We start from the raw sequence: 27,361 nt of genomic DNA, 5'->3' as shown, positions 1-27,361 counted from the left end.
GACTGTACAAAGCCCATCTGTTGAAGCTGAGTTTTTCTCTCCTGTTTGCAGGTATTTTTAACCATGCGGTGCCTTCTGCCTCCTCTCCTCATCAATTTGGAGCCAGTTTCAGCAGCAGTGCTGTCTCTAGCAGCACCGTGCTAAGCTTAAACCCTCTGCAGGCTGTTGCCAGCACCTCATCCTCATCCTTCCCACCCTCTTCCTCTAATTTAGTAACATCTAGTGAGACTAGACCTGCTCAGCACCTCAACAGAGCGCCAGTGCAATCTGTCTTCCATCCCCCTCCGCCCCCTCCTAACGTGTCCTTGCCTCCTCCTCCTCCTTTACTCGCTTCTAACTCCGAGCCTGCTCTCCTGCAGAACCTGCCCTCCATCCCCCCCGGCGAGACGTTCCTGCCCTCCTCCTCTGCTCCTGTCCAGTCTAACTCTTCTTTGTCTATTAAACTGGCTTCTCTCCAGCACAAACCCTCCCGTCCCTCCTTTACAGTCCATCACCCGCCCCTGCCCCGCGTGCTCCCGCAGCCCAACGCCGCTGGCACGGCCGCTATGTGGGTGACCCTTGGCATGCAGCCTCCTTATGCTTCGCACCTTTCGGGGGTTAAGCCACGATAAAGAGCTTGCTTAGCTAACAGTTCTTGTTTTGTAAGGTAAGGCCAGACACAAAACCAGAGGAGTTTGTGTGCGAGATGCTCACTGACGCTTCTTCCTTTACAGAGAGAGGTCGGGGCCGGGCTCCGTGAAACAGAAACCTCTGAAACGGGGAAAATCACCCCGAAAACGGGGGAGACAAACCTCTAAAATGGGGAGAGAAATCTCTAAAATGTGGGGAGCAAATCACCTGGTGGCAGAGGATGGAAAGTGTTGGTGCTCTCTGTTCTGGGAGTCAGGATTTCTCGACAAGGAGTGCTCACAGGGGTAACTCTGCTCTGGCTCAGGGTTATGTTCAGGCTGAAATCTCTTCAGAGAAAGAGAGAGTATTCTTTCTGGAGGTAGTAACAGGAGGAAATGTCTTTTTTCCATGTGGTTTTATACTCTTGTGGAAGTGGGTGTTGCCCATCTGATCCCCTCCCCTCCTGCACAGCCTGTTTATCCCAAACCTGTCCTTGTCCGTAGCACTGAGGTGCCCAAAGGTGCCTCTTTGTGACTCTGTGTGACAACGTGGTGGTCAGTAAAAACTGCCAGTCAACAACAGCTGCTCTAAATAGTCATAAAGTTAAAAATCTCCAGGTTACAAGCTTTAGCTTTGCTTGGAGAGCAAATTCCCTGGGCCTGCAGGTGCAGTGCAGTCAGTGTTCCCTGCATCACTGGAAACACAAGCACAGGCAGCAGAGAAGGGCTGTGACTCCCCTGTCACTTCCCTGTGCTGGACTCACTGCCAGGGCTGGCAGGAACAGTCTCAGCAGATGTTTTATTTTTGCTCACAAGCCCTGGGAGCACAGGGAATGTGCAGGGGGAAGTGGGTTCCACTCTCCACAAAGGCTGAAGGAGAGGAGGGTTCTGGAGGCTGTGTGCATTTCTCCTGAAGCAGGTATTTATTGAACTGTCTCTAGAGCTACTCCAGAATAAACTGTACCACCACAGAGCTGGGTCCTGTGGTTCATGCAAACACTCTGTGGCAATCCTGCTGTACCAACTCGTGCTTGCCAAGTGCATCCAGCGTGTCCAGCCCCGGAGCTGGCTCCGTGCTTTCCTTATAGATCTGTGATGTTGTTGCTGTCCACTGGTACCAAAGCTACAAACGTGGTTGAACACACTTTGCTGCTTATAAAACTTGATTACAACATACCTGAGAGAGCCTCTGTGCATTGTGTGTAGTGTCTTCCTCACCAAATTCCTCCTCAGACACCACAAACCCCTGGTTAGGCTTTTGGGAGGCACGTAAGTATTGCCAGGTCCCTCCCTGCAGGAAAGGGAGGCTGAGGAAGGGATTTGTGTGCCAGCAGAGAGATGGGCTTGGAAAACCCCAAACAGAGAGAGGATGGGGAGGAAGGAAGGTGGGGGTGGTGAGGAGGGTCAGTTTGGGGTCTGTACCAGGGCAGTGTGAGAGTCTCTGCTGGAATTACCTGGAATTGAGGCCATGCTGGACTAGGATCCATCAGGTGTCACAGTCCCTGTCACTGAAAAATACTGAAAATAGAGGCAAAGCATGAAAGGGATTTGTAGAAGAGTAGCTGGGTGTCAAAGCTGGGTTGTTGGAGCACAGGAGCAGAACTGATGGTACCAGAGGTGGTTGTGATCCCAAGGCTGACCTGAAGCCAGGTCAGGTATTTGAGCAGTGCCCTGGATTTCAGTGAGAACAGATGTGCTCAGTCCTTGAGGATCCAGGGCTGAAACCAGGAATTGGGGACTGAAATAAGTTACTTTGCTTCTCTGCTCTGGAGCCAGGCTGGGAGAGCTGGGGGTGCTCACCTGGAGGAGAGAAGGCTCCAGGGAGAGCTCAGAGCCCCTTGCAGGGCCTAAAGGGGCTCCAGGAGAGCTGGAGAGGGACTGGGGACAAGGCCTGGAGGGACAGGACACAGGGAATGGCTCCCAGTGCCAGAGGGCAGGGCTGGATGGGATATTGGGAAGGAATTGTTGGCTGGGAGGGTGGGCAGGCCCTGGCACAGGGTGCCCAGAGCAGCTGTGGCTGCCCCTGGATCCCTGGCAGTGCCCAAGGCCAGGCTGGACGGGGCTTGGAGCAGCCTGGGATGGTGGAAAATGTCCCTGCCATGGCAGGGGTGACACTGGAGGAGCTTTAAGGTCCCTTCTGACCTAAACCTTTCTATGATTCATGTCCCTCCCCCACAATAATAACAAAACTCAAAGCAGATTATCTTCTACTATAAAAAGGTGAAGTACTGAGGGGGGAAATACCTTTTTTTTTACTCTTTTCCCCCTCACTCGGTGTCAGCCCCACAGGACAGAGTTCTACACAGTCACAGCTTGAAAAACTGCAGCATTTGGAGGGGCCATGTGTCCCTTGGAACATCCCAAACATGGGATTGGGTCAAGATTTGCTTCATCTGAGGAGGTCTTGGAGCAATGTAGAAATGATTGAGACATCTAACAACACTGCAGATTTTTGCCTTTTATTTAGATGAGTCTCTTCCTCTCCTCCTGTTGTGCAGGTAACTAGGATTTCTACCTCAACCCAATGTGACCTATGCAAGGACAACGTGGACCAACTTCACTCGGCTTCCACTGAAAGGTGCTCACCTGGCCTGTGCAGGGGTTTCTACTCTCTTACTACTGGACAAAATAAAAACCATTAAAAAGACCTAAACAACAGAGCAAACATTTACTGTGAATCTGAGTAAAAAAAAGGAAAAAAAAGGCAAAAAAAAAAAAAAAGGCAAAAGAAATGCTTAAAGCTCCAGTTTGTATTGTTGATAGTTTAGATAAAGTATTTATCTTTTTTTTAAAGTGAAAACAATTTTGACTTATTTTATTCCACCTAGATTCATAAATACAAGTTATTATTATTAAATTCTCTGAATACTAAAGGACTGGCACACCAGCAGAGATGTAAAAGAGCCTCCTCGGTGCTATTTTGTCCGTCAGAACTGTGCCTCTGGTTTGAATCCTTGGTGCTGATTTTGAGGGGTTGACCAATGCCAAACCCAGTTCTTAAAGGTCTGCAGATTATTTATTCCCCTGACTCTGTTCATATCCCAAAATCCACTTGGTTGGCAGCCGGGGCTGACCGAGGAAGGAATTCTCCTCCCTGGGGTTTGGCTGGGACTGAGCCGGGCGCTTTGGAACTGGGTGAGTTTTAATTGAGTTTGTGACTAAGGAGGGCTCTGTGCTCCCCTCTGGAGCAGCCTGGGCAGGCACAGCCCATGCAGGCACAGCTGGAACCGGAGAAATCCAAGTCCTCCCCCATCCAAACTACTTCCCTGGGCCATCTGCAGTTGCTGGTGGCGTTTGGGTCACTGTGAATTTTGGTAGCTGGTTTGGTAACTCTTCTTGGGGCTGGCCCTGGCCTGTGAACAGGGTTTGTGTTCACTGGTGCAGCCCCTTCCCAGCCTTGGGAAGACTGAACGTTGTCCTTCTGTCCTGCTGCAGGGTGCAGAGTTTGCTCAGCTCGTTTTTTTGTTCCAAGCACGACGTGTTTCGTTGGTAAGGTTTTGATACTTGACTCTGACCCGGCTTGGCCGTGTACATGGATTGACAAGGTGCATTTTGTGCATTTTGCTTTTGTATTCCTTTGCTTTTGAGTAGGTTCTTGAATGGTAGTTCACAAAAACACCCTGACCTGGCTGCCTGTGCTGCCACTGTCCCCCCGGGGCAGGGACTTGTGTCGTGACTCGGTGTTGTGTGTGCAGGAAGGGCCGATTTTATAGAGCTGTGATGAAAACTTCTACGCTTCCTATGCTTTATTTCCTTTATTTTTAGGTTGTACAATGCACAATGAACCTGTAAAAACTTATTTATTCAAGTGCACAAAGTGAGGAGGAGAAGGAGGATCCATTGAAGTAGAAATCAGGCTGGTCTGAGTTCAGGCCGGGCCAAGCACCAACAAAGGAAACTACAGTAGAAAGGGGATTGCAACAGCAAAATGACTGGAAAAAAAATCACATTCAGGCTTTGGGAAACACCTCCCTGCTGAACCTGGTGCTCAGAGGGGCAACACTATGCCTTTAATTCCCTTCTAGTGCTCCCTGGTGAGTCCCCAGTGCAGCAATCAGGCACTGGCAGGAGTTCCATGGAGCATCCTGGGGTCACAAACAGCTGCTCAGCTCCTGCCTCTGGCTTTGGAGTCAGTGAGGTTCCTGTGCCCTCCTGCTGCCTGGATCCAGCAGGGTTGGGAGTGTTTGGAGAGGGGGTGAGGGGCTGCAGCAGCTCCCACTCTCTGCAGGGTTCAGCTCTCTGTGCCTCATCCTGGGCAGCCTTAGGAGAGATTTAGGACCAGGTGCAGTTTTTGTTGATTCCTGAGCGTGTCTTCCATGGGAGTCTCAGTGTGAGACTCAGGTCTGGCTTTACCTCCTTATCCACTGGGAAGGGACTGAATGCCCTGGGAGTTGGGGGCATTTTGGAATGTTTTCTGCTTTGTGTGTGGGACAGAGTGTGTCCTGCTGAGGGACTGGCAGCACGAGGAAAACCTGGAAAAGGGCAGGAATGCTTGGAGGGTGAGAGCTGAGGAACATCCAGTAGCTTCTCGTAGGAGCCAAACACAGTGTATGTCCTGGAATCCAGGAGCACAATGTAACCCAGATGTTTTGCAGCTGGGAGTTGGGCAGCTCCAGCTTCTTCCTCAGCACACAGCAAAGTGCTGGGACCTCTGGAGACTGTAAATGAGTGATTGCTGGAGGGGCAGCAGCCTTAATTAATTTCCTAATTACCTCTCCCCCATCGCTTATATCTCTGGTGAGAGAGAGAGAGAGAGAGGAGGAGATACAAGTAGAAGCTTTTCATCCCCCTGATTTTATCAGATCCTTTCCTGCAGAGGGACCAGGATATGGTGCCCCTTGGAGCTCTTGTGCCTCCCTTCACCTCCAACCATGGAGATCCAGGAAGAAAACTCAGCTGCCATCCCTTGTCCTGGTTTGGTCGGTGCCCAAGGCACTCACAGGATTTGTGCTGGAGAAGGAACCAACCCACAGATTCCATGGAACCCTCTGAGCTTCCCAGCACTGCTCAAGGCCTGGGTCACCTGTGTCACCCTGCTGGCCCCTGACACTCCCTGGATGATGAGGAGGGACAGATCCTTGTGGGAATGACGAGCTCTGCATCCTGCAGTTCAGGAGTTCTGGGGAGCCAGACTGAGCTGTCAGAGAGCTCAGGGTGGCCTGGGCACTCTCCTCACCGTTGGACTCGCTGGTATGAAAGATCTTTTCCAACCTGAACAATTCTATGATTCCAGGACCCTTTGAGCAAAGGCCTCAGGTGAGGAGTTTGTCACCTGCTCTTTGGTGGGTGTTGTGGGAAAGCAAAGCCTGTCTGTCCCTTTGGTCACTGCTTTGGTGGCCAGCAGTGTCCAAGGCAGGGCTGGCTCAGGAGCAGCCTTGGGAATGGGCAGCACAACCCTGGAGCTCAGCACTCGGCTGTGGCTGAGCCACTGCCAACCCTCCAGGGCTTTTGAGTCTGATCCAGACTTCACCCAGGAAAGCCCAAGGGAACCAGACCCAGGAATGAATCTTTGGGATTCCTGGAAAGGGATCCAGTCTGCCTGAGCATCAGCCTTCCCTTGCCTGTGCACCAGTGCCTGCTGGCATCCCAGTGCCCGCTGCTCCCACCCTGCTGCAACCTGGAGCTGCTCCGGCCGTGCCGGTGCCTTCCCCCAGCGCCAGCCCTGCACTGTAACCGCTCCTGGGAGCGATTCCCAAATGCTGCTTCCAGAGGGGCCTGCTCAGACTCAGCTGGGAAGCCAAGGGGGCAGTTTGGGACCCGGCACTGGCCGAGCTGGGAGATGTTTCTGCCAAGAGACTCCTGGTTTTGTCTTCCCTCTCCCTGACCTTTTATTGTTTTGCCATCATCTGGGGCAAGCTCAACTTAAAATCGTGGAATCACAGAACATCCTGAGTTGGAAATGACCTGGAGCTTCATCGTGTCCAGCTCCTGGCCAGTCTCTTACTGCTCTGTCTGCAAATTGGGAAGAGCTTTCACCTGGTTGAAGGCAGGCCTTGGAGCTGGTGGGATCTCATCCATGTGGCCACAGCTGTGACCCCACTGCTGGAACACTGAGCCAGAAGCTGAAACCTGTTTGCAATAATTGAAGATCCTCTGGGGCAATCAAAGCCAAACAGTTCCAGAAGAGAGAATTTCTCCTGCTGGTGCTGGGTCCAGTTGTTCCGGGGCTGTCACGCAATTCCCCCTCCTCCACCCCCCTGCTGCCAGCAAAGGACTTGCCAGGAAGCAAAAACACATCTTGGAGCAAGTCTGCTGCCAAAAGAATGGAACTTCCTGAGTGCTGTGCTGAGGAAAACCTGTCCCTGCTGCTAAATGTCAGCCTTGAGGAACAAGACTTGCGTGGGCTCTTCCTTTTTGGGGGATTTGCCACCTCTGGCTTGCCAGGCCCAGTCCCCTGGGACCCACAGTGCTGGGAAGGCTCCAAAGGCACTAGACCTAAATTTGGGATTTGCTGCAGATGAGTCATTCAGTAGCAATTTGTCTTCCATCAGCCAGGGGTGTGGGGACACCCAGCAGCTGGATTGCTGAGGGAGAGTGGGAAAGCATTGCTGAGGATGTAGAGGCTGGATCTGAGCTGGTGCAAGGGACAATGGGGATGTGGAAGTGTCCCTCCATCACCTCTCGGCGTGGTACAAACGAGGCTGTTCCTGCAGGAAGGTGTGGATCAGTCTGGACAACCAGGGAACATCTTCATCCAGTTGTGTTCAGTTCAGTTGTGGATGCAGTGGGAGAGAGGATGAGGAGAAGCAGCTTTTTAGGGAAGCAGCAGGGAGTGCAGCACATCCTCACTGTCCCTGGAATTCCAGGACCGAGCATCAACTCCAGCTCCTTTTAATCAGCAGGAATTTGTGTCTCCTCAACCATACAAATCAGAAATTCTTGTGATTCCATCTCTTTTCCTTCCTTCCTGTTGGGGACAGCACTTCCTCTTGCAGTGCAGGCTTTGTGCTGCCCCTGCTCTTGGCTGGGGTTTGGCTCTGGGCTCAGCCTGGCACGGGCAGTGGGATTCCCCCTGTGCCAGGACTCGCTGCTGGGATCAAACTGAGCTTGGAGGGTCTGAGTCTGGGATCAGTCCCTCAAGTCCCACAGGCAGGAAGGTGACATCACTTGGTCATGAATGGATTTACTCATCTCTTTTTGAATCCAGAGATTCCAAATCCCCAGGACTTGACACTCCTTAGTGTGAAACTTGCCCAGCTCTGGGTCACACTCAGTTCAAGCGCTGAGTCACTTTCTTCTTTCTTTAGTCAAACTTAATCCTTGAGGAAGTCACTTGAGCAATTGCAGCCTGGGAGTGGAGAGGTTTCCAGCCTGATCAGCTCTTCCATCCCACCTGGAAACATCTCCAGCTGGAGCATTGCTCCAGGGCTGCTTGGGGCTGTGTCCCTGCCCTCACCTTGCTGGGGACAGGTTTCCTTCTGAGACGTGTGCTGGGGTCACTTCTGCAGCCTTCCTTGGGGTTGCACTAAATGACCTTTAAAGGTGCTTTCCAGTCTTTCCAAACTGTTCTGACACATCCAGGAGGAGGTGGGTGAGAGCCAGACCTGCCTCACCTGCTGCTCCTGCACCTTCACCCCAGCCCTGTGGGGTACAGCAGTTGCTCAGGTGCTCCCCACCACAGTGAATTAATTGTTTCCATCTCATCCCAGCCTTCCCTTGGGAGAGCCTGGATCTTCCTCTTCTGCTGGGCTGCCCCTTCCAGGGGAAGGTCCTTTCTTGTGGCCACAGACAGGCGGCCTGGGGTTTGATTCTTGCTGGGATTGTGTGTTCAGAAAGCAGCAGCTGCTACCCCCACCCCTTATTTTTCCACTTGGAAGAGAGTCCAGGCAGAGGAGAAGCCAAGGGAGTGGTGGTGGGGACAATCCCACTGGTGCAGAGCTGCTGGGGACACCAGTCCTGGCTCAGGGAGGGGACAGCCAGTGCTTCCAGTTCCTCCCAGTCCCTCCAGGGCTCAGCTTGGCACCGCTGCCCTCGGGATGCTCGGGCTGCCCTGCTGCTCGCTGCCAGAGGAGGCTCCCAGCGCTGGGAGCTGTTCTCAGGCTGCTGCTGGTGATTCCCCTCCTTCCTCAGCACCCCCGGGGTCCCTGCACTGCCTGGCCCGGGGTCCCTGGCCCTGTGGCCCCGGGGATGCTCCTGGAGCAGCCGTCCCGAGGGTCCCGGGGTTTGGGCTCGCCCTGTGTCACCCGTTTGCTTTTGGTGCTGAATTTGCTCTCTGATCCCGGGCGTGGAAACCTGAGGGTTCTCCCTGTGTCTTGTCCTGGGTAACTCCACCCTGGAGTTATCCCAGCTCCCAGGGGTGGCTGTCATGGAAAATTCTGCTTTTCTTGTTTTGTCTGAGCCAAAAGCACAGAGAGGATTAAGGATTGGGAGCAGGGGAGAACCTTGGACACGGCTGTGAACCCAAAATCCTTTTGGGGAGCAGAAACTACACAGTGTTTTTGTGAACTATCTTTGCAGCACTGAGGAAAAATCACAGGAATTGGAGTTTTGGGAGCACAGATGTGCAGTCAGTGTGTGAATATTTGAACTCTTACTGGTTTTAAAGGTTTTTTTCCTTTTTTTTTTTTTTACTCCATTTCCATTTTCCGCTCCATTTGCGGATCAGGTTTTCACTAAAAGCTGGAGTTCCAGTTTCAAAATGTTGTGTGCCATATTTTATTTATCCTTATACATTATAAATATATAAATATCTATTTAGACTGAATATTGCATTGAAAAATGCTGTTATTGGGAACTTCAGGGTTTAAACCCAAGACAAAAAAATTGGGAAATAATTGTCCAGTACTTTTGCTGTTTGGGACCTTCTTCCTGAAGAGGCTCCTTGATTTTTATGGTGTAAAAACAAAATCACATTGAAAATTCAAAGTTTGACGATGCTAACCCTGAAGTTCTCAGGTTTGTGATCCTTTGGTTTTCTCAAGGTACATCTGGTTGCTTTTCTGGTGCAGTCAAATAATTTTTAAAAGGTTTCGTCTCTGGAGTTATTGAGGAAAAGGTGGAATGAGTTGATCCATCCTGCTTGGCTTTTTTAACCTATTAATCTTTGAAGTGATCGATTTCCAATTAAAACCCAACTTTTTAGGTCTCTGTTCTATTTAAACATTTTAGGAGTGAGAGCCTGCCCTTGCTGAGTGGGACTTGGATGGGGAAAGCAGTAGATGATGAGGTTGCTGTTGCTCAGGAATTGATTATTAAACTTTTAACTACTAATAAAAATCCATTTTTCAATGGATTTTTAGAAAAACCCATTTTCTTAGGACAGTGATATGGGATGTTTCCTAGTGAATAGGAATTAGTTTATATAGTTTAGCCTATTAAACTGAATTATTTAAAATTCAAACTTCCCCTAATTTATCTTTTTTTTGGTTGTTAATTTTTTGTTTTCTTTTTTTTTTTTTTTTTTATACTGGTAAGTTGTCCTGTCATTCCTTTCATTCCTGCCTAGCAGTAGTGTGAATTCTGGTGTGTATATATGTATGTATAATATATATATTTCCACCCGGCCTTTCTAATTCTCCACAATGTAAGAGTTAGTTTTTGCTCCCCTCCCTCCACTTAATTTCTTGTGTCTCCCTTGATTTGTAATTGAAATGATGCTTTGAAGTTTTGTCTTTATATTAAAGTGTCTGTATTTTAATACACCGAGCTCGTGTGGACTTTCACTGCCTCAGCAGGACGGGCTGGGATCAGGAGAGAAATGGGATTTGGGGATTTTGTGGGGACACAGAGGGACAGGGACCCCTGAACCAGGTGGCACCTTCAGCTCTGAGGGTTTGGGGCTGTGCTGAGCACTGGGGCCAGCAGGGCCCAGGAACACTGAGGGGCTGGAGGGTGTCCAGAGACAGGAACAGAGCTGGAGAAGGGTCTGGAGCCCCAGGAGGGGCTGAGGGAGCTGGAAAGGGGCTCAGCCTGGAGAAAAGGAGGCTCAGGGGTCCTTCTGGCTCTGCACAACTCCCTGGCAGGAGGGGACAGTCGGGGGGGTCGGGCTGTGCTGCCAGGGAACAGGGACAGGAGGAGAGGGAACGGCCTCAGGCTGGGCCAGGGGAGGCTCAGGGTGGATTTTGGATATTGGGAAATGCCCTCACTGAGAGGGTTGTGAAGCGTTGGAAGGGGGTGCCCAGGGCAGTGGTGGAGTCCCCAACCCTGGGAGCTTTGGAGCAAAGTGTGAATGTGGCACTTGGGGACATGGGTCAGTGGTGGCCATGGCACTGCTGGGTTGAACTCAATGAATTTTTAGAGGTCTTTTCTAACCTAAATGCTTCCATGATTCCAAACCCATCCAGGCATCAGTCCCTTTTAGCCAGCAGTGGTACCAGTGCAATAAACCCACAGGCAGCCAGGGATGTGTTTAAACCTCACAGCTGGAGGCCACAAATGCTTCCTGAGCCAAGTCCCTGTAGGATTTAAAAGCAGACACAGCCCCAGCTTCATGAGAGCCCCCAGCCCCTGGCTCTGCTGGACCACAGCCACAGCCTGACCCAGCTCCTGCTTTGGCACCTGCCACTGCCCTGGCTCCAGTACCAAAACCAGTTGGATTAGGTGACCTTCAAAGGCTCCTTCCAACCCAGATAATTCTCTGGTTGTATGAAAAAGCCTCTCCAAAGCCTCTTGTGGAGCCATCCCCAGCTGGCTCTGAGCATGGACCACACCTGGTGCCCTGGGCTGGCCCCTGAGCTGGCTCCAGCCACCCCTCCCAGGGAGGTTTTGGTGTTGTACAACAGTTCTGACCATCACAAAGATTAAAACAGGATTTATTGGGAATGTTCACTGTACAACAGAGAAATGGCTTCAGCTGGCTCTCAGAGAGAGCAGCTCCAGCTGAAACACAACAAGCAAAGTTCCAAAGAGTGTGAAAAATGAGCAATTGTCTGTATATCAGCAGCAGCTGATGCAGATTTCAAAGTGTCTACAAAGTACCATCCTCCCTCCCTAAATCCCACCCCGTGTCCCAACCCTGCCCTACAATGGATCTGAGTTCCTGGGCCTGTCCTGGCCCTGGCAACTCTTCACAGCTTTTGTTGTACATTCAGTTAAGAAATGTCATTGGTGATGAACATTTAAATCAGTGTTGGGCTTTGCTCTTGCTCACCCAACTGTTCCCTGGCACAGCAAATACAAAACACCCATTTTCTGCACAGTGACACTGCAGGATGGCAGCTCCACCTGGGGAAAGGTGTCCAGTGAGGCCACCAAGTCCTGCAAGGCACAGGTGACACCTTTGCTACAGTGGTGACAGGCCCAGCTGAGAACTCAGCTCTGGTTTGTAATAAATGCAGGCTGGGCAGGATTAAAATGCACTTTGGAGTCATCCAAGGATACTGATTCCCTAAAGCACAGCTCCTGTGTGTTCCTGCTTTTAATCCCTTGCTGCTGCTTCCCCTGGAGCTGCCATCTGTCTGCAACCCCCCCTGGATTCTGCTCCCTCCCTGCTGCCCTCAGCTGATGCCCTAGGGCAGCTGCCCCTCTGCTGATTTTGGTAATTTCTGGAGCAAGCACCTGGAATGATTCAAAGGAAAGGGAATATCTGAGGAGGGAAAAAAATCTCAGCTTTCACATTAAAGCTTCAGTGAGAGGCGTCACTCCTGGTACTCAGCTGCACGAGGTAAAGAGGGAACACCACGGTACCGAAGGCTGCAGTGTGGGCTCTGCTTTGGGCATTAATTTCCAGCCAAGGAGGAAAAGACCCCAAAATTCCCTTCAATCCCAGCTCAGAGGCTGCTCCACCCCCTCCCTGGGCTGGGCAGCTGGAGGGGAAACACACCCAGAACTGCAGCTCCCAAAGTCCAGGAGGCCAAGCCCCCACCCTGCCCCAGCCCTGTTCCTGCTGCCAGCAACAGGACAGGGACACCTGGGACCTTCCCAGAGCCCTTTCCTGGGGGTTTTCCCAGGCTGCTTCCAGGGAATCTGCTCTGATAGCCAAGAATCTGGGTCTGCTGCAGCCCTGGGTGTGGGGAGTGTCCTCCATTCCTCATTTTTGGGCAGTTTTCCTCGGTGCAGCCAGAGCCAGGGCTGATCCTGTGGGGATATTCCTAATCCTTATCTCCTCCCTGCACGAGCTCCAGGACAGGCAGCCCTGGTTCCCTGGCAGCTCACTGTGACCTTGGCAGTTTTTTGGTCTGTCCCTTTGGACAAAGGGGACACACAGAGGGGAGGAAAGCTGCAGCAGTGGCTCAGGGAATGAAGGGTTAATGCCTGGCTGAGCTGGTGCACGTCCTGCAGCTCCATCCTCCAGCCAAAGGGAGCAGCTCCAGCCTTTGCCAGCTTCTCCATCTGCCTCTCCTCCCTGGGAAGCTGGATCACTGCAGAGCTCTGCAGACAGGCAGGAATGCACAGGGATCTCTCCCTGTCTTTGTTCCCTCGTGTTCTGCAGCTTTGTTCTTTTGGATGGGCTTATGCAGCCCCCAGGAATTACAGCACCTGCCCAGGGGAGGGAAAAGAAGATCCCAGAAGGCCGTGGCTGCACAGGGCTGCTGCCTTGGCACAGGGGAGCAGATGCCCCTCTCCATCAGCTGGAGCTGTGGCTGAGCTGGAGGAATTCCCACTCCTCCCTGGAGAGGCAGGAGGGGGTTAACCCTGGAGCCCAGAAATGCATCAGTCACACCATGCTCTTACAGCCAGGGATGAGCCCATGGCTCCTGGGACGCTGCAGGAGGATCCTGAGCCAGGGAAGCCGAGCAGCCCCCTCAAGACAGAGCAGAAGGGCTGGAGCTGGCTCAGGTGGCCCCAGCGTGTCCTGGAGGAGAGCAGGGGCTGGGAGCTGTGTCAGTCCCTGCCTCTGCTCATCCCAGGGCTGGGGAGCTCTGCTCCCACTGCAGCATCCATGGAGCAGCTCAGCCTCCCCCAGCTGGGGAACTGGGAATGTGCAACGAATTCCCTTAAAAAAAAAACAACAAAATGATTTGGGTAATAAATAAAAAAGTCACGTGGTCACTGTGGGAGCTGCTGTCCTTCCCAGGGCACTGGGGTGGAGCCAGGAGCCAGCTCCAGCCAGGTGAGGGGGGGGTCACTGCCTGTGTGCTCCCAGCTGGAAACGAGCTTCCTCGGAGATTCCATATTGCTCCAGGGGGTCCTGCAGGGGAGCACAGGGAGGCACCAGTGAGATGCAGGTAAAGCCCAGCAACCCTTGGGACACCAGGACACAGCAGGGACCCAAGGTCCAGGGGAGCCACAGCCACTTCCCTCCCTGGATGCTCCCAGCACCTGGCAGGGGGTGAGCAGCATCTCCACCCATGGATCTGCCCAGGGCTGGTGTGAACTGTCCCAGAGACCCCTCCCTGGGAGGCCAGGCCAGCTCTGGACCTGTCCAGCTCCAAACCTGAAACACACGCTGGAATGTGTGCAGCAGGGTGGGAGTGAGCACCCAGGGGAAGGTGCTGTGAGACCACAGGATCTCCTTCCCACACACAGCCTGGGCAGGACTGGCAGTAACAGCCTCTGCTGCCATCCAAAGGCATCAGTCACCACCTGGGAAGTGTCCTGCAGGCAGGTGCTCACCTTCCCTGTCATCTTCTGGATCTCATTCCGGTAGAAAATCAGGCTCCTCCTCAGGAACTCGTAGCTGCAAGACAGGAACAGAGCACAGGGAGAGCTGAGCAGAGAAGGATGTGGGGAAGTTTCAGATGCTATTTAGAGCTGGAGGGAAGCTTGTCTGGGAGGAGACAAGCACTGCCCTCCCAGTTCCTGATCCCAGAACACAGCCCAGAGCCCCCAGCACTGCCCTGGCTCTGAGGGCTCAGCCCACCTGGCTCTCTTGAGTGCCTCAACCCACTCCTGGCACTGCTCCTCCGTGGCACACTCAAAGCAGTATTTCCTCTCTGGCTCCTCGATGAAACCTGCCAGGGACAAGGAAAAAGCTCCAGGCAGGTCCTGACAGAGCTGCTGGTGCTCCCCTGCCTCCCTCCCCAGACTCTGCCAGGCCACAGTTAGCAGCTCTGTTATCTCAGATGAGCTGGGAACAGTCTGCAACCCCAACCTCCAGCCCCTCTCCCATTCCCTGGGTGGCTCTGGGTGCCTGGGGCAGCTGCCCACAGCATTTCCCACCTTACAGCAGCCAAAGACCTCAGGAAGAGCAACTTCCCAAACTGAGGGTGAACTGAACTGGACCAGCACAGCCATATCCTGACTGACTCCCTGAGGCTCCTTGCAAAGACACCAGGGATTTATATCCAAGTGGGAAAAAGCCCTGAGAGAGGAACTGGGATACCTGCAGGGAGCAGCCAACTGAGGAGTTAAACTGCACTGCAAGAAGGTCCTGAGCTGCCTTTGCTGGAGGCTTCTGGGAACGTGGCACCCACATGGAACTCCCAGCATGGAGAGCAGGTCCTGGGGCCACTCCAGCTCCTGACCAGGACGTGCCACCAGTTCCTGTCCCCAGAGCTCTGCTGAGCAGACCCTCACGGCTGCTGCTGCCAAACACCTGGGTCAGGCTGTGACACAGCTGAGTGTGCTGTGGACACATCCCAACACCAGGTACTGCTGGGTTTAACCCCACTCAGGAATCCTCACCCACCAGAGCTCCCAACATCCCCAAAATCCAGCACATGGTGCTCCGGGCTCAGTGTGTTCAGGCTGTTTGAGGGTCCTTTGGAAGCACAGAGCAGAGCCACAGCTGTGCCTGGCAGCCAGGCCAAAAGATACAGGGATGGCCTTGGAGAAACATCCTGTTATTGTGGCCACATACCTCTGGCACAGGGGAGAGCTGCGGGATGAAAGGCTGCTCCCAGGGGAGCCAGCCCAGCTGGAGCCGCCACAAGGACAAACAGAGGGGAGGACGGGGCTGGAGCAGCTTTATCTGAGCCTCTCCAGGGGTTTTTTTGGATAAAATGCAGCAGCACAGAGCAGATCTGTCAATAACCAATCCCCCCTGCCAGGGATTCCACAGGCACCCAGTGGGGTTTGGCTGCTGTTAGTGCTGCTCTGCACATGCAGCTGTGCAAATCCCACAGGCTGTGCCATGGAATATCCCTGAGATCTCCTTGGGATGGGCCACAGGCACAGTGAGGAACAGCTGGCAGCTGAGGAGGGAAAAGGCTGAAGAATTGTTAAAGTTGGAAAAGGTCTTTAAGATCATCAGGTCCAACCATGAGCCCAGCACCACCACATTCACCACTCACCCCTGTCCCCAAGTGCCACATTTTCTGAACACTCCCAGGGAGGATGACTCCACCATTGCCCTGGGCAGCCTGTGCCAGTACTTCCAAACCTTTCTGGTAAGTAAATTTTCCCCAATATTCAACCTAAACCTGTCCTGGGAACAACTTGAGGTCATTTCCTCTTGTCCTGTCCCCTGCTCCCTGGGAGCAGAGCCCTGACCCCACTGAGGGAGAGGAGAAGGGCTGGGGCCAGTGACCCCACTGAGGAGGGGAAGGGCTGAGCTGACCCCACTGTCACCAGAGAACAGGGAAAAGCAGGAATTGAGCAGTAAAATGTTTCCTGTGCCACGAGGGGAAGGCAAAGGGGTGCCCAGGCCACACTCACTGATGGAGAAGACGTTCTCCTCCTCTTTGGTGATCTTGCAGTGCTCCAGCAGCAGAGCTCCAATGGGCTGGAAAACACATGGAGAGAGGGTTTAACCCACAGTGCCCCCAACACCACGAGGACTCAACCCACAGTTCTTCCCTGGAGCCTTTTAAGCAAGTTTCATAAGCTGGTGCTACTTATTTAAATAATTCAGTCTGATTGCACCATATTTTCTGGTACTTTAATCAACTTTTCACACCAGTCTCACCTGCAGCACTTTGCATTTGTTAATTAGGTGTTAATCACCTCTACTGGCTCAGATTCAGCCTGGCCTTTACTACTCTGCAATAGCAGAGAACTTTTGCTTTTTGAATCAAAAATGAAACATTTACTGTGACACCCAGAATAATCAACACTGAGCTGTGTAAGGGCTGTCCTGAAGTCTTGCAAGAGGTTAAACAGCGTGAGGGGAGCTGGAGCAGCTCAGGCTGAACAAAAAACCACCTGGTACTGCTCAGGGATGTGGGGACAGTGAGTGACACTGACCATGAACAAGAGCAAGCACAGGAAACCCTTGTCCAAGGGACACAATGTGCCAGAAGCAAATCAGGCAGCAGGGAAGGGATTGAAAATCTGATTTGTCTTGTATTTCATAGAACACTTTGGGTTAGAAGAGACCTAAAAGCCCATCCAGTGCCACCCCTGCCATGGCAGGGACACCTTCCACCATCCCAGGCTGCTCCAAGCCCCGTCCAGCCTGGCCTTGGGCACTGCCAGGGATCCAGGGGCAGCCACAGCTGCTCTGGGCACCCTGTGCCAGGGCCTGCCCACCCTCCCAGCCAACAATTCCTTCCCAATATCCCATCCAGCCCTGCCCTCTGGCACTGGGAGCCATTCCCTGTGTCCTGTCCCTCTATCTCTTGTCCCCAGTCCCTCTCCAGCTCTCCTGGAGCCTGGCTGAGCTGATGGAAGTGGAAAGGTGGACACTGTTCCAGCTCTGTGTCTGCACCATTTTCCCAGCCCACACAAACCACGCACAGAAAAAGAAAGAAGGAGGGGAACAAATCCCACCCACGAGGCCCAAACCCTACCTCAGCCTCATCGGTGCGGAAATAGAAGAGAAAGTTCACCACGAGCTTCACCAGGCGCTTCTTCAGCACTGTGGGGACAGCAGGGAGCAGGGCAGGGCTGAGGCAGTGGGCACCGGGAGCAGGGGGCACTCCCTGCCAGGGCCCAGCACGGCACTGACCCCCCCAAAGCACCCCCTGCACCCCCCTGAGGCTGCTCCCCCAAACAGTGTCTGAGTGGCCCCAGGCTGACAAAGCCCCTGGGCAGCTCCCGGGCAGCTCCAGCTCACAACAGCAGCACCAGCGGGGCCTCAGGCACTGCAGGAAAAGCTCCAGATCCCAGGAGCCCTGCCTGGAGCTGTCAGCACAGGCGTCACCTCCAAGGGACAAAGTCCACCAGGTGCTCAGAGGAGGAAAGGCCCAGGACAAGGGAGTGAGTTCAACACTCAGTGCTGGTTTGCAAGGGAATTTGCTGGGAGATTTCAGGGAAGAGCTTGCCCAGATCCCCTGGAATCGGGGCATCTCTCTGGCCCCAGCCCAGCCCCAGAATCTCCCTCCATGCCCAAACTGGATCCCACCACTCGTGCTCTCCATTCCCACACTCCAGCCCTCCCAGTCTGCCTGTCCCCAGTCCTGCCCATCCAATACAGCCAGTCGTGCCCACTCCCCCTGCCCAGTGCTCCCAGTCCTGCCCATTCCCCCTGCCCAGTGCTCCCAGTCCTGCCCATTCCCCCTGCCCAGTGCTCCCAGTCCTGCCCTGCTTTCCCAGCCTGGATGCTCCAGTACCCTCAATCCTCCCACCCAGCTCCCCCAGTCCCTCTCCAGCCCTGTCCCCCAGTAACTCCAATCCTGATTCCCCACCCGGGGCCCCTCAAGTACCCCCAGTCCCTCCCTGGTCCTACTCCCAGTTTCCCACTTGTGATTCTCCAGTGTCCCCAGTCCCACCACCCAGGGCACCCAGCCTGTCTCTCCTGTTCCTCCTCAGTATCCCCAGCCCCGATTCCCCCCTCGGGGCCCCTCAGGTACCCCCGGTCCTGCCCCACCTTCACCTGCCTCCCCACACCGCCCTCCAACCTTGCTCCCCCTCCACCTGCCTCTCCCAATACTCCCAGTTTGCCCAGTCCTGACTTGGTCCTACCCCCAGTTTCTCGCTTGTGATTCTCCAGTGTCCTCGGTCCCACCGCCCCAGCTCCCCCAGTCCCTCCTCGCCCACTACTCCAATTTCCCCAGCCCGGATTCCCCAGTACCTCCAGTCCCTCTCCAGTAACCCCAGCCCTGGTTCCCGCCTGGGGGCTCCTCAGGTACCCCCGGTCCTGCCCCGGTCCTATCCCGATACCCCCAGCCCTGATTCTCCACTCAGGCCCCGCCGCTCCCGCCCCTCCGCGGACTCCCCCTCACCGCTGCCCTTCTTGGGGACGCTCATGCGGATCTCGGCCGCTTTCTCGGCGGGCTGGCGGGCCAGGGACAGCAGCTCCCGCTCGTTGTAGCGCATGGCGGGCCCGCCCCGGCCCCCGGCCCCGCCCGGGCCCGCCGCCAGCGCCGCCGGAAGCGCCCTCAGCGGCCCCGGAAGCGCTCGGGGCGGAGGGAGCGCGCATGCGCCGGGGTGGGAGCGGGGACGCGCGCAGGTACGGACCGGAATGGGGCCTGAGGGGAGAGGGGGCTCTGAGGGGAGAGGGGGGCTCTGAGGGGAGAGGGGGGCTCTGAGGGGAGAGGGGGCTCTGAGGGGAGAGCGGGGCTCTGAGGGGAGAGGGGGGCCTGAGAGGAGAGGGGGCTCTGAGAGGAGAGCGGGGCTCTGAGAGGAGAGCGGGGCTCTGAGGGGAGAGCGGGGCTCTGAGGGGAGAGGGGGCTCTGAGGGGAGAGGGGGCTCTGAGGGGAGAGGGGGGGCTCTGAGGGGAGAGCGGGAGCAGGGCCCAGGACTGCGTGAACCGCGTGAGGGGGAACTGGGGAATCGGAGCTGGAAAACTGGGAGAGCTGGATGAGGAGGAACTGGGAGAACTGGGTGAGGAGGGGCTGGGAGAACTGGGCGACCTGGGGTGGTGGGGCTGGGGAAACTGGAGAATCACGAGTGGGAAACCTGAGGTAGGACCAGGGCAGGACTGGGGCTACTGGGATGGTCAGCGGGGCAGGACCGGGGGCACCTGGCGGGGACCCGAGTGCAGAACTGGGACAGAGTTACTGGAAAAATATTGGTGGAGAGGCACTGGGGGAGCTGGGTTCTCTGGGTTCTCAGTTCTCCGGGTGGGAGGACTGGGGGTACTGGAGAATCTGGGCTGGAAAACCGAGGGTGCTGGAAAAAGAGGGACTGGGAGAACTGGGGTGGTGAAGCTGGGGGAACTGGAGAATGATGAGTGAGAAACTGGGGTAGGACCAGAGCAGAGCTACTGGGAGCATCGGGAGGGCAGGACTGGGGGTACCTGGGGCCCCTTGACTGCAGAATCAGGACGGGAGTTGCTGGAGGGGGACTGGGAGAACTGGGTGACCTGTGTGGGAGGACTGGGGGTACTGGAGAATTAGGACAGGGAAAATGGGGGGAGAACTGGGAGGATTAGGAGCAGCAGGACTAGACTTAGAGGACAGGAACTGGAGGAGAGACACTGGGAGAACTGGGTGCTCTGTGGGGAAGGATTTGGGATTCCTCAAAGGTCTTTACAGTGTTTGGGCTCCGTGTGGGGAGGTCTAGGGGGAGCTCTGACCTTGTCAAAGGCAGGAGAGCTCCAGGACTTTACTCGGGGCTTGGGGACACTGCTCAGAGCCCCTGATCTTGTTGATCTGACCCTCCCATGGTGGTGGCCCTGGGGTTTTGGGGGATGGTGGTGGAGCACAAGGCCTGGGTGATGGAGAGGGGGGAGCTGTTGGTGCCTCAGGTGAGGGGGGGAGGCTCCTGTTGGGAATCTGGGGGAGCCTCTGGTGGGGCTGCTTGGCCTCACTGGGGCCCAGCTGGGTTTGGGGGTGGCTGAGGAGATGGGGAAGGCTCTGGGGGGATTTTCGGGATCCTTTTACTCCCGTTCTCTGAGTTGGCGGTACCAGATGTGCTCCGTGTGGGATTGCATCCCATGTGCCCAGGGTATGTCTGGGGTGTCATCCCCATCCTCACTGACAGGGCTGAACAATCCTCTGGTTCCATTATTGCTCACACTGCTTTCCCTCCTTTTCCCAGACTCTCCCTTTCTCTAGGAAGAGCTGAAGCCCAGAGGTCCTCACCATGGATTTCCAGCACCGCCCTGGGGGTAAAACGGGCAGCGGTGGCGTGGCCTCGGCCTCCGAGAGCAACCGGGACCGGCGGGAGCGGCTGCGGCAGCTGGCACTGGAAACCATCGACATCAACAAGGTGGGGACAGGCACAGGCAGTGCCCTCCCACAGCCCGGGGGGCAGAGTGGAGTGTCACATTCCTGGGATCCTGGAATGGCTTGGGTTGAAAGGAATATTAAAGCTCATCCAGGGACACCACCCACTGTCCCAGGTTGCTTCAAGCCCCGTCCAGCCTGGCCTTGGACACTGCCAGGGATCCAGGGGCAGCCACAGCTGCTCTGGGCACCCTGTGCCAGGGCCTCCCCACCCTCACAGCCAAGAATTTCTTCCCAATAATCCATCTAAACCTACTCTTGGTCTATTTGAAGACATTCCCCCTTGTCCTGGTCCCCCAGGCCTTTTTCCAAAGTCCTCCTCCAGTCCTCTTGGAGCCCCTGTAGGTTCTATGGAACCAGAGCCTTTTTATCTTCAGGCTGGGGCTTGGACTGGGTTTAAATACTTCTGTTTCTGGGCATGTGGGGGTTGAATAAAGAAAGTTTGGGACACAGTGACAGGGAGATGTCAGCTCTTGTTTATCCATCTATTTCCAGTCTCCACAGGGCTACTTTGGGTTGTGGTGTTTCGTGCTGCAGTCGGGAATTCTGTCACCAATGTACACAGCTGCTGTTGGTCCTCTCTGTTTCCTCCTCATAGAGTTCTCTAGTGCTGTAAATTTAAAATCTGAACTCAGCTACAGGATCCTAGGAAATCCTGAGCTGGAAGGATCCCTCAGGGATGATCAGTGCAGCCCCTGGCCCTGGCCAGACCCCCCAAGAACCCCACCCTGAGCATCCCTGAGAGCGCTGTCCAAACGCTCCTGGAGCTCTGGCAGCCTTGGGGCCGGGCCCATTCCCTGGGGAGCCTGGGCAGTGCCAGCACCCTCGGGGGGAAGAAGAGCCACTTCCTCTAGTGCAGAACTCTACGGTATTTTGGTTGTTCTCTTGCTGTGCCAGTGGATTTTGCTCATAACTTGTCAATCATTCTTTTCTCAGGACCCATATTTTATGAAAAATCATCTGGGCTCCTATGAGTGCAAGCTCTGCCTGACGCTCCACAACAATGAGGTGAGGGGAAGGCCTGCGTGTCCTGATCCCAGCAGCAGCAATTTGGGAATAACAGTACCTTCAGCACCTGGGCAGTGGCTGCTGAGCCATGAGGGGTGGTTAAACCTGACAGTGTAGAACAGCTCAGCAACTGAGTGCAATCTGCACTTTTGGAGTGAGATTCCTCTGTGGTGAGGATTAAAACACCCCTGTCAGGCTGTGATATAATCTCCCTGTGACAGGAAAGTTTCAATCATGACTTCATTTAACTTCTACCTTGGTTTTTATTTCAGGGGAGTTACTTAGCACATACCCAGGGGAAGAAGCATCAGACCAATTTGTAAGTCATTCTCTACCATAACTTTATTCTCCCTTACTGAAGCACTTTAATGTTATGATGTTGGGTATCTGTAGTCCTTTAACTCCACTGCACCCTGCCTGATCGTTCTTTTACTGTGGCTCCTCATGCAGCCAGGAGGCACAGCCTGAACCTGCATGAAAAATGGTGCTGAAAATCTCCCATTTTGAGCTAAAGTTCAAATCCAGTTGTGAAATCTCTGAAGGAAGAGGGAGAAAGAGTTTTAAAAGCAAATTGTCTGAGTCTGGTTAGATGGAACTCTGCCTGCCAGAGCTCCAGGAGCGTTTGGACAGCGCTCTCAGGGATGCTCAGGGTGGGGTTGTTGGGGGGTCTGGACAGGGCCTGGGGTTGGATTTGATGATCCCTGAGGGTCCCTTCCAGCTCAGGAGATTCCAAGATTCTGTGATCTGGATTTGTCAGTACAGGTTTGGAGAAGTTAATAAGTTTTATTTTAAGGAATCCAGTTTGCTTTATCTGTGGGTTTGGTGCCTTTTTTTTTTTTTTTCAGTTTGATTTCAAGAATTAAAGTCTTCTCAAATCCATCTGTGGAGCCTGGCCTCAAGGTCATCGTGAGGGTGGATCAGATTGAGTGACAGCCTTTAGCTAGGGGGAGGATGGATACAGCTGGGGAAGGGAAAGAGGATTTCCTGGCATGATTCCTGTGAAATGCTGTGCTGAGGGATTCAAATTGCTCCTGGGTATCCTTTAGAAACAAGGGCAGGTAACCCTTAAATTCTGAAATTCATCCCCAGGGCCCGACGAGCAGCCAAGGAAGCCAAGGAAGCCCCTGCCCAGCCTGCCCCAGAGAAGGTCAAAGTGGAAGTGAAGAAATTTGTGAAAATTGGGCGCCCAGGCTACAAAGGTGAGTCAGGGGTGGCCAGGAGGTCCCTGATGGGCAGTGCCTGCAGTGCCCAGCTGGGATGTGAATTATTCATTAGTCTTTTTAGCAGCTCTGCCCATTAAGATACCTCCCCTGGAGTCCTTTTATTGTTTAAATTGCTCATGGAACATTTCTTTATTGCTGACTGGCCAGGGAGAACCACTTTAATAATAGATGGGCGTGTCTCAGGCTGCCAGGGAGATGATGGCATTTCATCTCTCCTCCTTCTCCTGTGCTGCAGCACCTTTCATTAATGCTGTAAATCACTCACTCCATGCAGAACTCATGTTTTTTTCTGAAATCACATAGTTTTGGCCTCCAGTACAAAGTTTGGCTTTTTATTGTCATCAATGCTTTGTCCCACAGCAGTAGAAGAGAATCTTTGAATAATTTAGGTTGGAAAATACCTTTAAGATCACTGAGTCGAACAGTAAACTTAGCACTGCCAAGGCCACAACTAAACCATGTCCCCAGGTGTCCCATCCGCAGGTGTTTTAGCACTTCCAGAGATGGTGATTCCTGGACAGCCCCTTCCAGTGCTTTACAGCCCTCTCAGGGAAGGAATTTTCCCAATATCCAGCCTAAATCTGGCCCAGCCTGAGGCCGTTCCCTCTCCTCCTGTCCCTCTTCCCTGGCAGCAGAGCCCGACCCCCCCGGCTGTCCCCTCCTGGCAGGGAGTTGTGCAGAGCCAGAAGGGCCCCCTGAGCCTCCTTTTCTCCAGGCTGAGCCCCTTTCCAGCTCCCTCAGCCCCTCCTGGGGCTCCAGACCCTTCCCCAGCTCTGTTCCTGTCTCTGGACACGCTCCAGCCCCTCAATGTCCTTGGGGAGAGGGGTTCAAACCTGCCCACAGCAGTGACACAATCCCAGAATGGTTTGGGTTGGAAGGGACCTTAAAGCTCAGCCCATCCCAGGTGTGGGCAGGGACACCTTCCTCTGTCCCAGGCTGCTCCAAGCCCCATCCAGCCTGGCCTTGGACACATGCAGGGATCCAGGGCCTGCCCACCCTCACAGAAGTAGATCTGGTTAAAGATAATGTGACATTTTATTTGATAAACAGGAGAAAAATCTTGTAATATTTAATTGTTGGAAGCTTTTTGTGTTTCTCAGGGCAGATTAATGGTGCTCTCACCCTGCTGGGGGATGTTCTCAGCTTTCTTATTATTTTTTTACAGTGACCAAACAGAGAGACCCAGAAACAGGCCAGCAGAGCCTTCTCTTCCAGGTAAGGGCAGGGTTAAAACTCTCCTTGTCAGGATTTTCCAGATAAAACTGCTGCTGAATGAACAGTTCTTTGCAGGATCCATGAAATCAATAATAATGAGGCAATATTAAGGAGGCCTTATCTTTCTAGTTTCTGCAGCTGGTTGTGTTGAGCAAATCCCTGAGCTGATCTGCCAGTGGGAGAGGAATGTGTAGTGTGAGGTGGAATGAGATGATCCCAGAATCACAAATAGTTTGGGCTGGAAGGGACCGTTAAAATGATCTATTTCCAACCCCCTGTGATGGGCAGGGACACCTTTCATGAGACCAGGTTGCTCTTCCCTGGCCTTGGACACTTCCAGGGATGGAGCAGCCACAGCTTCTCTGGACAACCTGTGCCAGGCCTCCCCACCCTCACAGGGAACAATTCCTTCCCAATATCTCTCCTAAATTTCACCTATTTCAGTTTGGGGTCTTTAAGGTCCCTCCCAACCCAAACCATTCTGTGATTCTCAGCCCTTCCCTCCACTGTTTGTTCCCTTTGTGTTGGGGATTGCTCTGGGTATGCTCCACCCTGGGAAATAAGTTTGGAGCAGAGGTGGGGGTGCAGGGGGTGTTGCTAATGCTGCCCTGCCCCCCCAGATTGATTACCCCGAGATAGCTGAGAGCATCATGCCCCGGCACCGCTTCATGTCAGCCTACGAGCAGCGCATCGAGCCCCCAGACCGGCGCTGGCAGTACCTGCTGATGGCAGCAGAGCCCTACGAGACCATCGCCTTCAAGGTGAGACCTGGGAAACACCTGGGAGAGGAAACCTGGGAGAGTTCCCTTCCTGCCTTTGCTAGGTCAAGGGAGGGGATTGTGCTGCTCTGCTCAGCACTGGGACAGCCTCACCGTCAGTGTTGTGTGTGGTCACTGTGATGTGAGAAAGATGCTGAGCCATTAGAGAGTGTCCAGAGGAGGGACACGGAGCTGGGGAAGGCTCTGAGGAGCAGCTGAGGGCACTGGGCTCGTTCAGCTGGAGCAGAGGAGACTGAGGGGAGGCTCCTCGGGGGCTGCAGCTCCTCCCGAGGGGAGGCGGAGGGGCAGGGGCTGAGCTCTGCTCTGGGCCAGGGACAGGAGGCCAGGAAGGGCTGGAGCTGTGCCAGGCCTTGGGATGGATCTCAGGGCAAGGTTCTTCCCCCCGAGGGTGCTGGCACTGCCCAGGCTCCCCAGGGAATGGGCCCGGCCCCAAGGCTGCCAGAGCTCCAGGAGCGTTTGGACAGCGCTCTCAGGGATGCTCAGGGTGGGGTTCTTGGGGGGTCTGGGCAGGGCCAGGGGCTGCACTGATCATCCCTGGGGGATCCAGCTCAGGATATTCTGGGATTGATTCCTAATGAACCCTCTGATGTCTGTGCTAACCCTCAGGGGTTAATGGACTGGGAAGGGGGGTCAGGAAGACATGGCTGGAAGTCATTAAACCCCACTGAAGTTTGGTGGAGGACTCTGGCATGAAAACCAGACTGTGCTGAGCTCTGGGGAGCTGTGAATTCCCAGTGTCTGGAACAGACAGGAGCCTCCTGGGCTTCACTCCTCAGCCTCTGTGCAGATGTTCAGGGAGGGATTTTTGCTGGTTGTCCTTGACCGATAGGGAAGTAACTTAATTCTTTCCTGCCCCCACCTCTGTCTAATAACAACCCTGCAGGGCCTGGAATAACTGTGCTTATCTCACAGGCTCTGGGGCTAAAAAGGGCCTTTGAGCTAATCTGGTGCTGCTAAGAATAGCTCTATGTTCTCTTTTGGTGCAGGTGCCAAGCAGAGAAATTGATAAAGCAGAGGGAAAGTTTTGGACTCACTGGAACAGAGAAACCAAACAGGTAACTGAGGTTTTGTAATGTCTGTCCTTATGGGGAGCAGAGCAACTTGAGACAATGACATCAGCTTTGTCCTGCTGCCTCTGATGTTCAAATCTCTTATTCCCTCAGTGCACCTGTACAGTGAGAGCTCCTGACAGAGCTCCTCCTGTGTGGGATCTTGGAGAGGATTAAATTTCTGGCAGCAGCAGGATGGGGCATAAATATCCAGAGAAGAGGAGGCTCAGGGGAGACCTTCTTGCTCTTACACCTCCCTGACAGGAGGGTGCAGCGAGATTGGTGTCAGGCTCTGATCCCAGGAACAGGAGAAAAGCCCAGAGGGAATGGCCTCAGGCTGTGTCAGGGGAGATTTAGGTTGGATATTGGGAAAATTCCTTCACTGAAAGCATTGTCAGGCATTGGGACAGATTGCCCAGGGCAGTGGTGAAGTCACCACTCCTGGAAGTGTTTAGAAACATGTGGATGTGGCATTTGTGGACATGGTTTAGTGGTGAATGTGGTGGTGTTCCTGGGCTGATGGTTGAACTTGTTGATCTTAGGGTTAGGTTTGGCTTTTCCCACCCAGATGATTCCATGATGAATGTGCAGCTCTGTCCCCTCCCTGGCTCTGTGCCTTGTGTTCCCTGCACACACCTGGCTGAGGGAGCCTGGGGGTGCTCCCTGTATCCTGTGAGGGCAGGAGATGTTGTCTGGGGGGTTCCCACCCCTCACAGGAGCCCCTCAGTGCCCAGAGTCCAGGGGAGGTAAAACCTGGGGCAAGACTGGCACCAGTCACAGATGCTGCCAGGGCTGGGACATCTGAGGGCAACAGGAGGGGCCTGAGCTGTGCCCTGGGGCAGAGAGCAGCTCCTGTGTGCTGGCAGAGCTGTCACCAGGGTGCTGGCACTGCCCAGGCTCCCCAGGGAATGGGCCCGGCCCCAAGGCTGCCAGAGCTCCAGGAGCGTTTGGACAGCGCTCTCAGGGATGCTCAGGGTGGGGTTCTTGGGGGGTCTGGGCAGGGCCAGGGCCTGCACTGATCATCCCTGAGGGTCCCTCCCAGCTCAGGATATTCCAGGATTCTGTGAATCTCTGATTAATTGTTCTCTTTTCTCTGCTTTCCTCCCATTCCCAGTTCTTCCTTCAATTCCACTTCAAGATGGAGAAGCCCCCGGCCCCCCCAAACCTCCCCCCAGGGCCCCCGACCGTCAAGCGGCCGCCGCCCCCTCCCCTGATGAACGGGCTGCCCCCACGGCCCCCCCTGCCCGACTCCATGCCCCCCCCTCCCCCTGGGGGCATGGCCCTGCCCCCCATGCCCCCCTCAGGGCCGGTGCCACCCCCACCAGTGCCCCCCCAGCTGCCCCCAGCGCCCGGGGTGCCCCCCCCCGCCCCTCTGCCCCCCATGATGCGGCCACCACTCCCCACGGAGGGGCCGGGCACCATCCCCCCTCCCCCTCCCTCCAACTGAAGCCCCTCCTGGACTCCATCCCGTGGGATTTGTGTCTTTTTAACTGCAGCTCACCCCCGATCCAGGGAGCAGTTCCTTTTTGTATGTCTGGAAACCTGACTGAATTCTGTAGATTCATTAAAAGGTTTTTGATTTTCCTTTCCCTCTGGTTTGCTTTGCTG

The 27,361-nt window shown here is 54.4% G+C and overlaps 3 protein-coding genes across 9 annotated transcripts in view; 2 read left to right on the top strand and 1 right to left on the bottom strand.

The window, feature by feature from the left end:
- Positions 1-10,245, top strand: part of DOT1L (DOT1 like histone lysine methyltransferase) — a 75,458-nt gene extending 65,213 nt beyond the window's left edge. For 3 of the 7 annotated variants that reach the window (XM_058858639.1, XM_058858638.1, XM_058858636.1), the window contains exon 28: positions 52-10,245. In XM_058858639.1, the coding sequence (XP_058714622.1) occupies positions 52-611 (560 nt within the window). In that variant the 3' untranslated portion in view covers positions 612-10,245. The remainder of the gene's footprint in view (positions 1-51) is intronic. The other 4 variants (XR_009279713.1, XM_058858641.1, XM_058858637.1 and 1 more) reach the window with 3 other exon arrangements.
- A 1,098-nt stretch (positions 10,246-11,343) lies between these two features.
- On the bottom strand, positions 11,344-18,695 carry PLEKHJ1 (pleckstrin homology domain containing J1). Its single transcript, XM_058858644.1, has 6 exons — positions 18,533-18,695; positions 17,159-17,226; positions 16,086-16,152; positions 14,350-14,440; positions 14,103-14,166; positions 11,344-13,677 (listed from the first exon to the last, which is right to left on the bottom strand). The coding sequence occupies exons 1-6, from the start codon at positions 18,624-18,626 to the stop codon at positions 13,612-13,614; spliced, it is 450 nt and encodes a 149-aa protein (XP_058714627.1). The 5' UTR covers positions 18,627-18,695; the 3' UTR covers positions 11,344-13,611.
- On the top strand, positions 18,675-27,337 carry SF3A2 (splicing factor 3a subunit 2). Its single transcript, XM_058858643.1, has 9 exons — positions 18,675-18,759; positions 20,292-20,462; positions 21,416-21,487; positions 21,760-21,806; positions 22,577-22,686; positions 23,876-23,925; positions 24,546-24,686; positions 25,691-25,759; positions 26,868-27,337. Exons 2-9 carry the CDS (start codon positions 20,337-20,339, stop codon positions 27,198-27,200), a joined length of 948 nt encoding a protein of 315 aa, XP_058714626.1. The 5' UTR covers positions 18,675-18,759; positions 20,292-20,336; the 3' UTR covers positions 27,201-27,337.
- The last annotated feature ends 24 nt before the right edge of the window (positions 27,338-27,361 follow it).

The sequence above is a fragment of the Poecile atricapillus genome, chromosome 28 (genome assembly GCF_030490865.1).
Source record: "Poecile atricapillus isolate bPoeAtr1 chromosome 28, bPoeAtr1.hap1, whole genome shotgun sequence".
NCBI classification, from domain to species: domain Eukaryota; kingdom Metazoa; phylum Chordata; class Aves; order Passeriformes; family Paridae; genus Poecile; species Poecile atricapillus.
The sequence above is the reverse complement of the archived record's forward strand: the minus strand, read 5'-3'. Positions and strand labels throughout refer to the sequence as shown.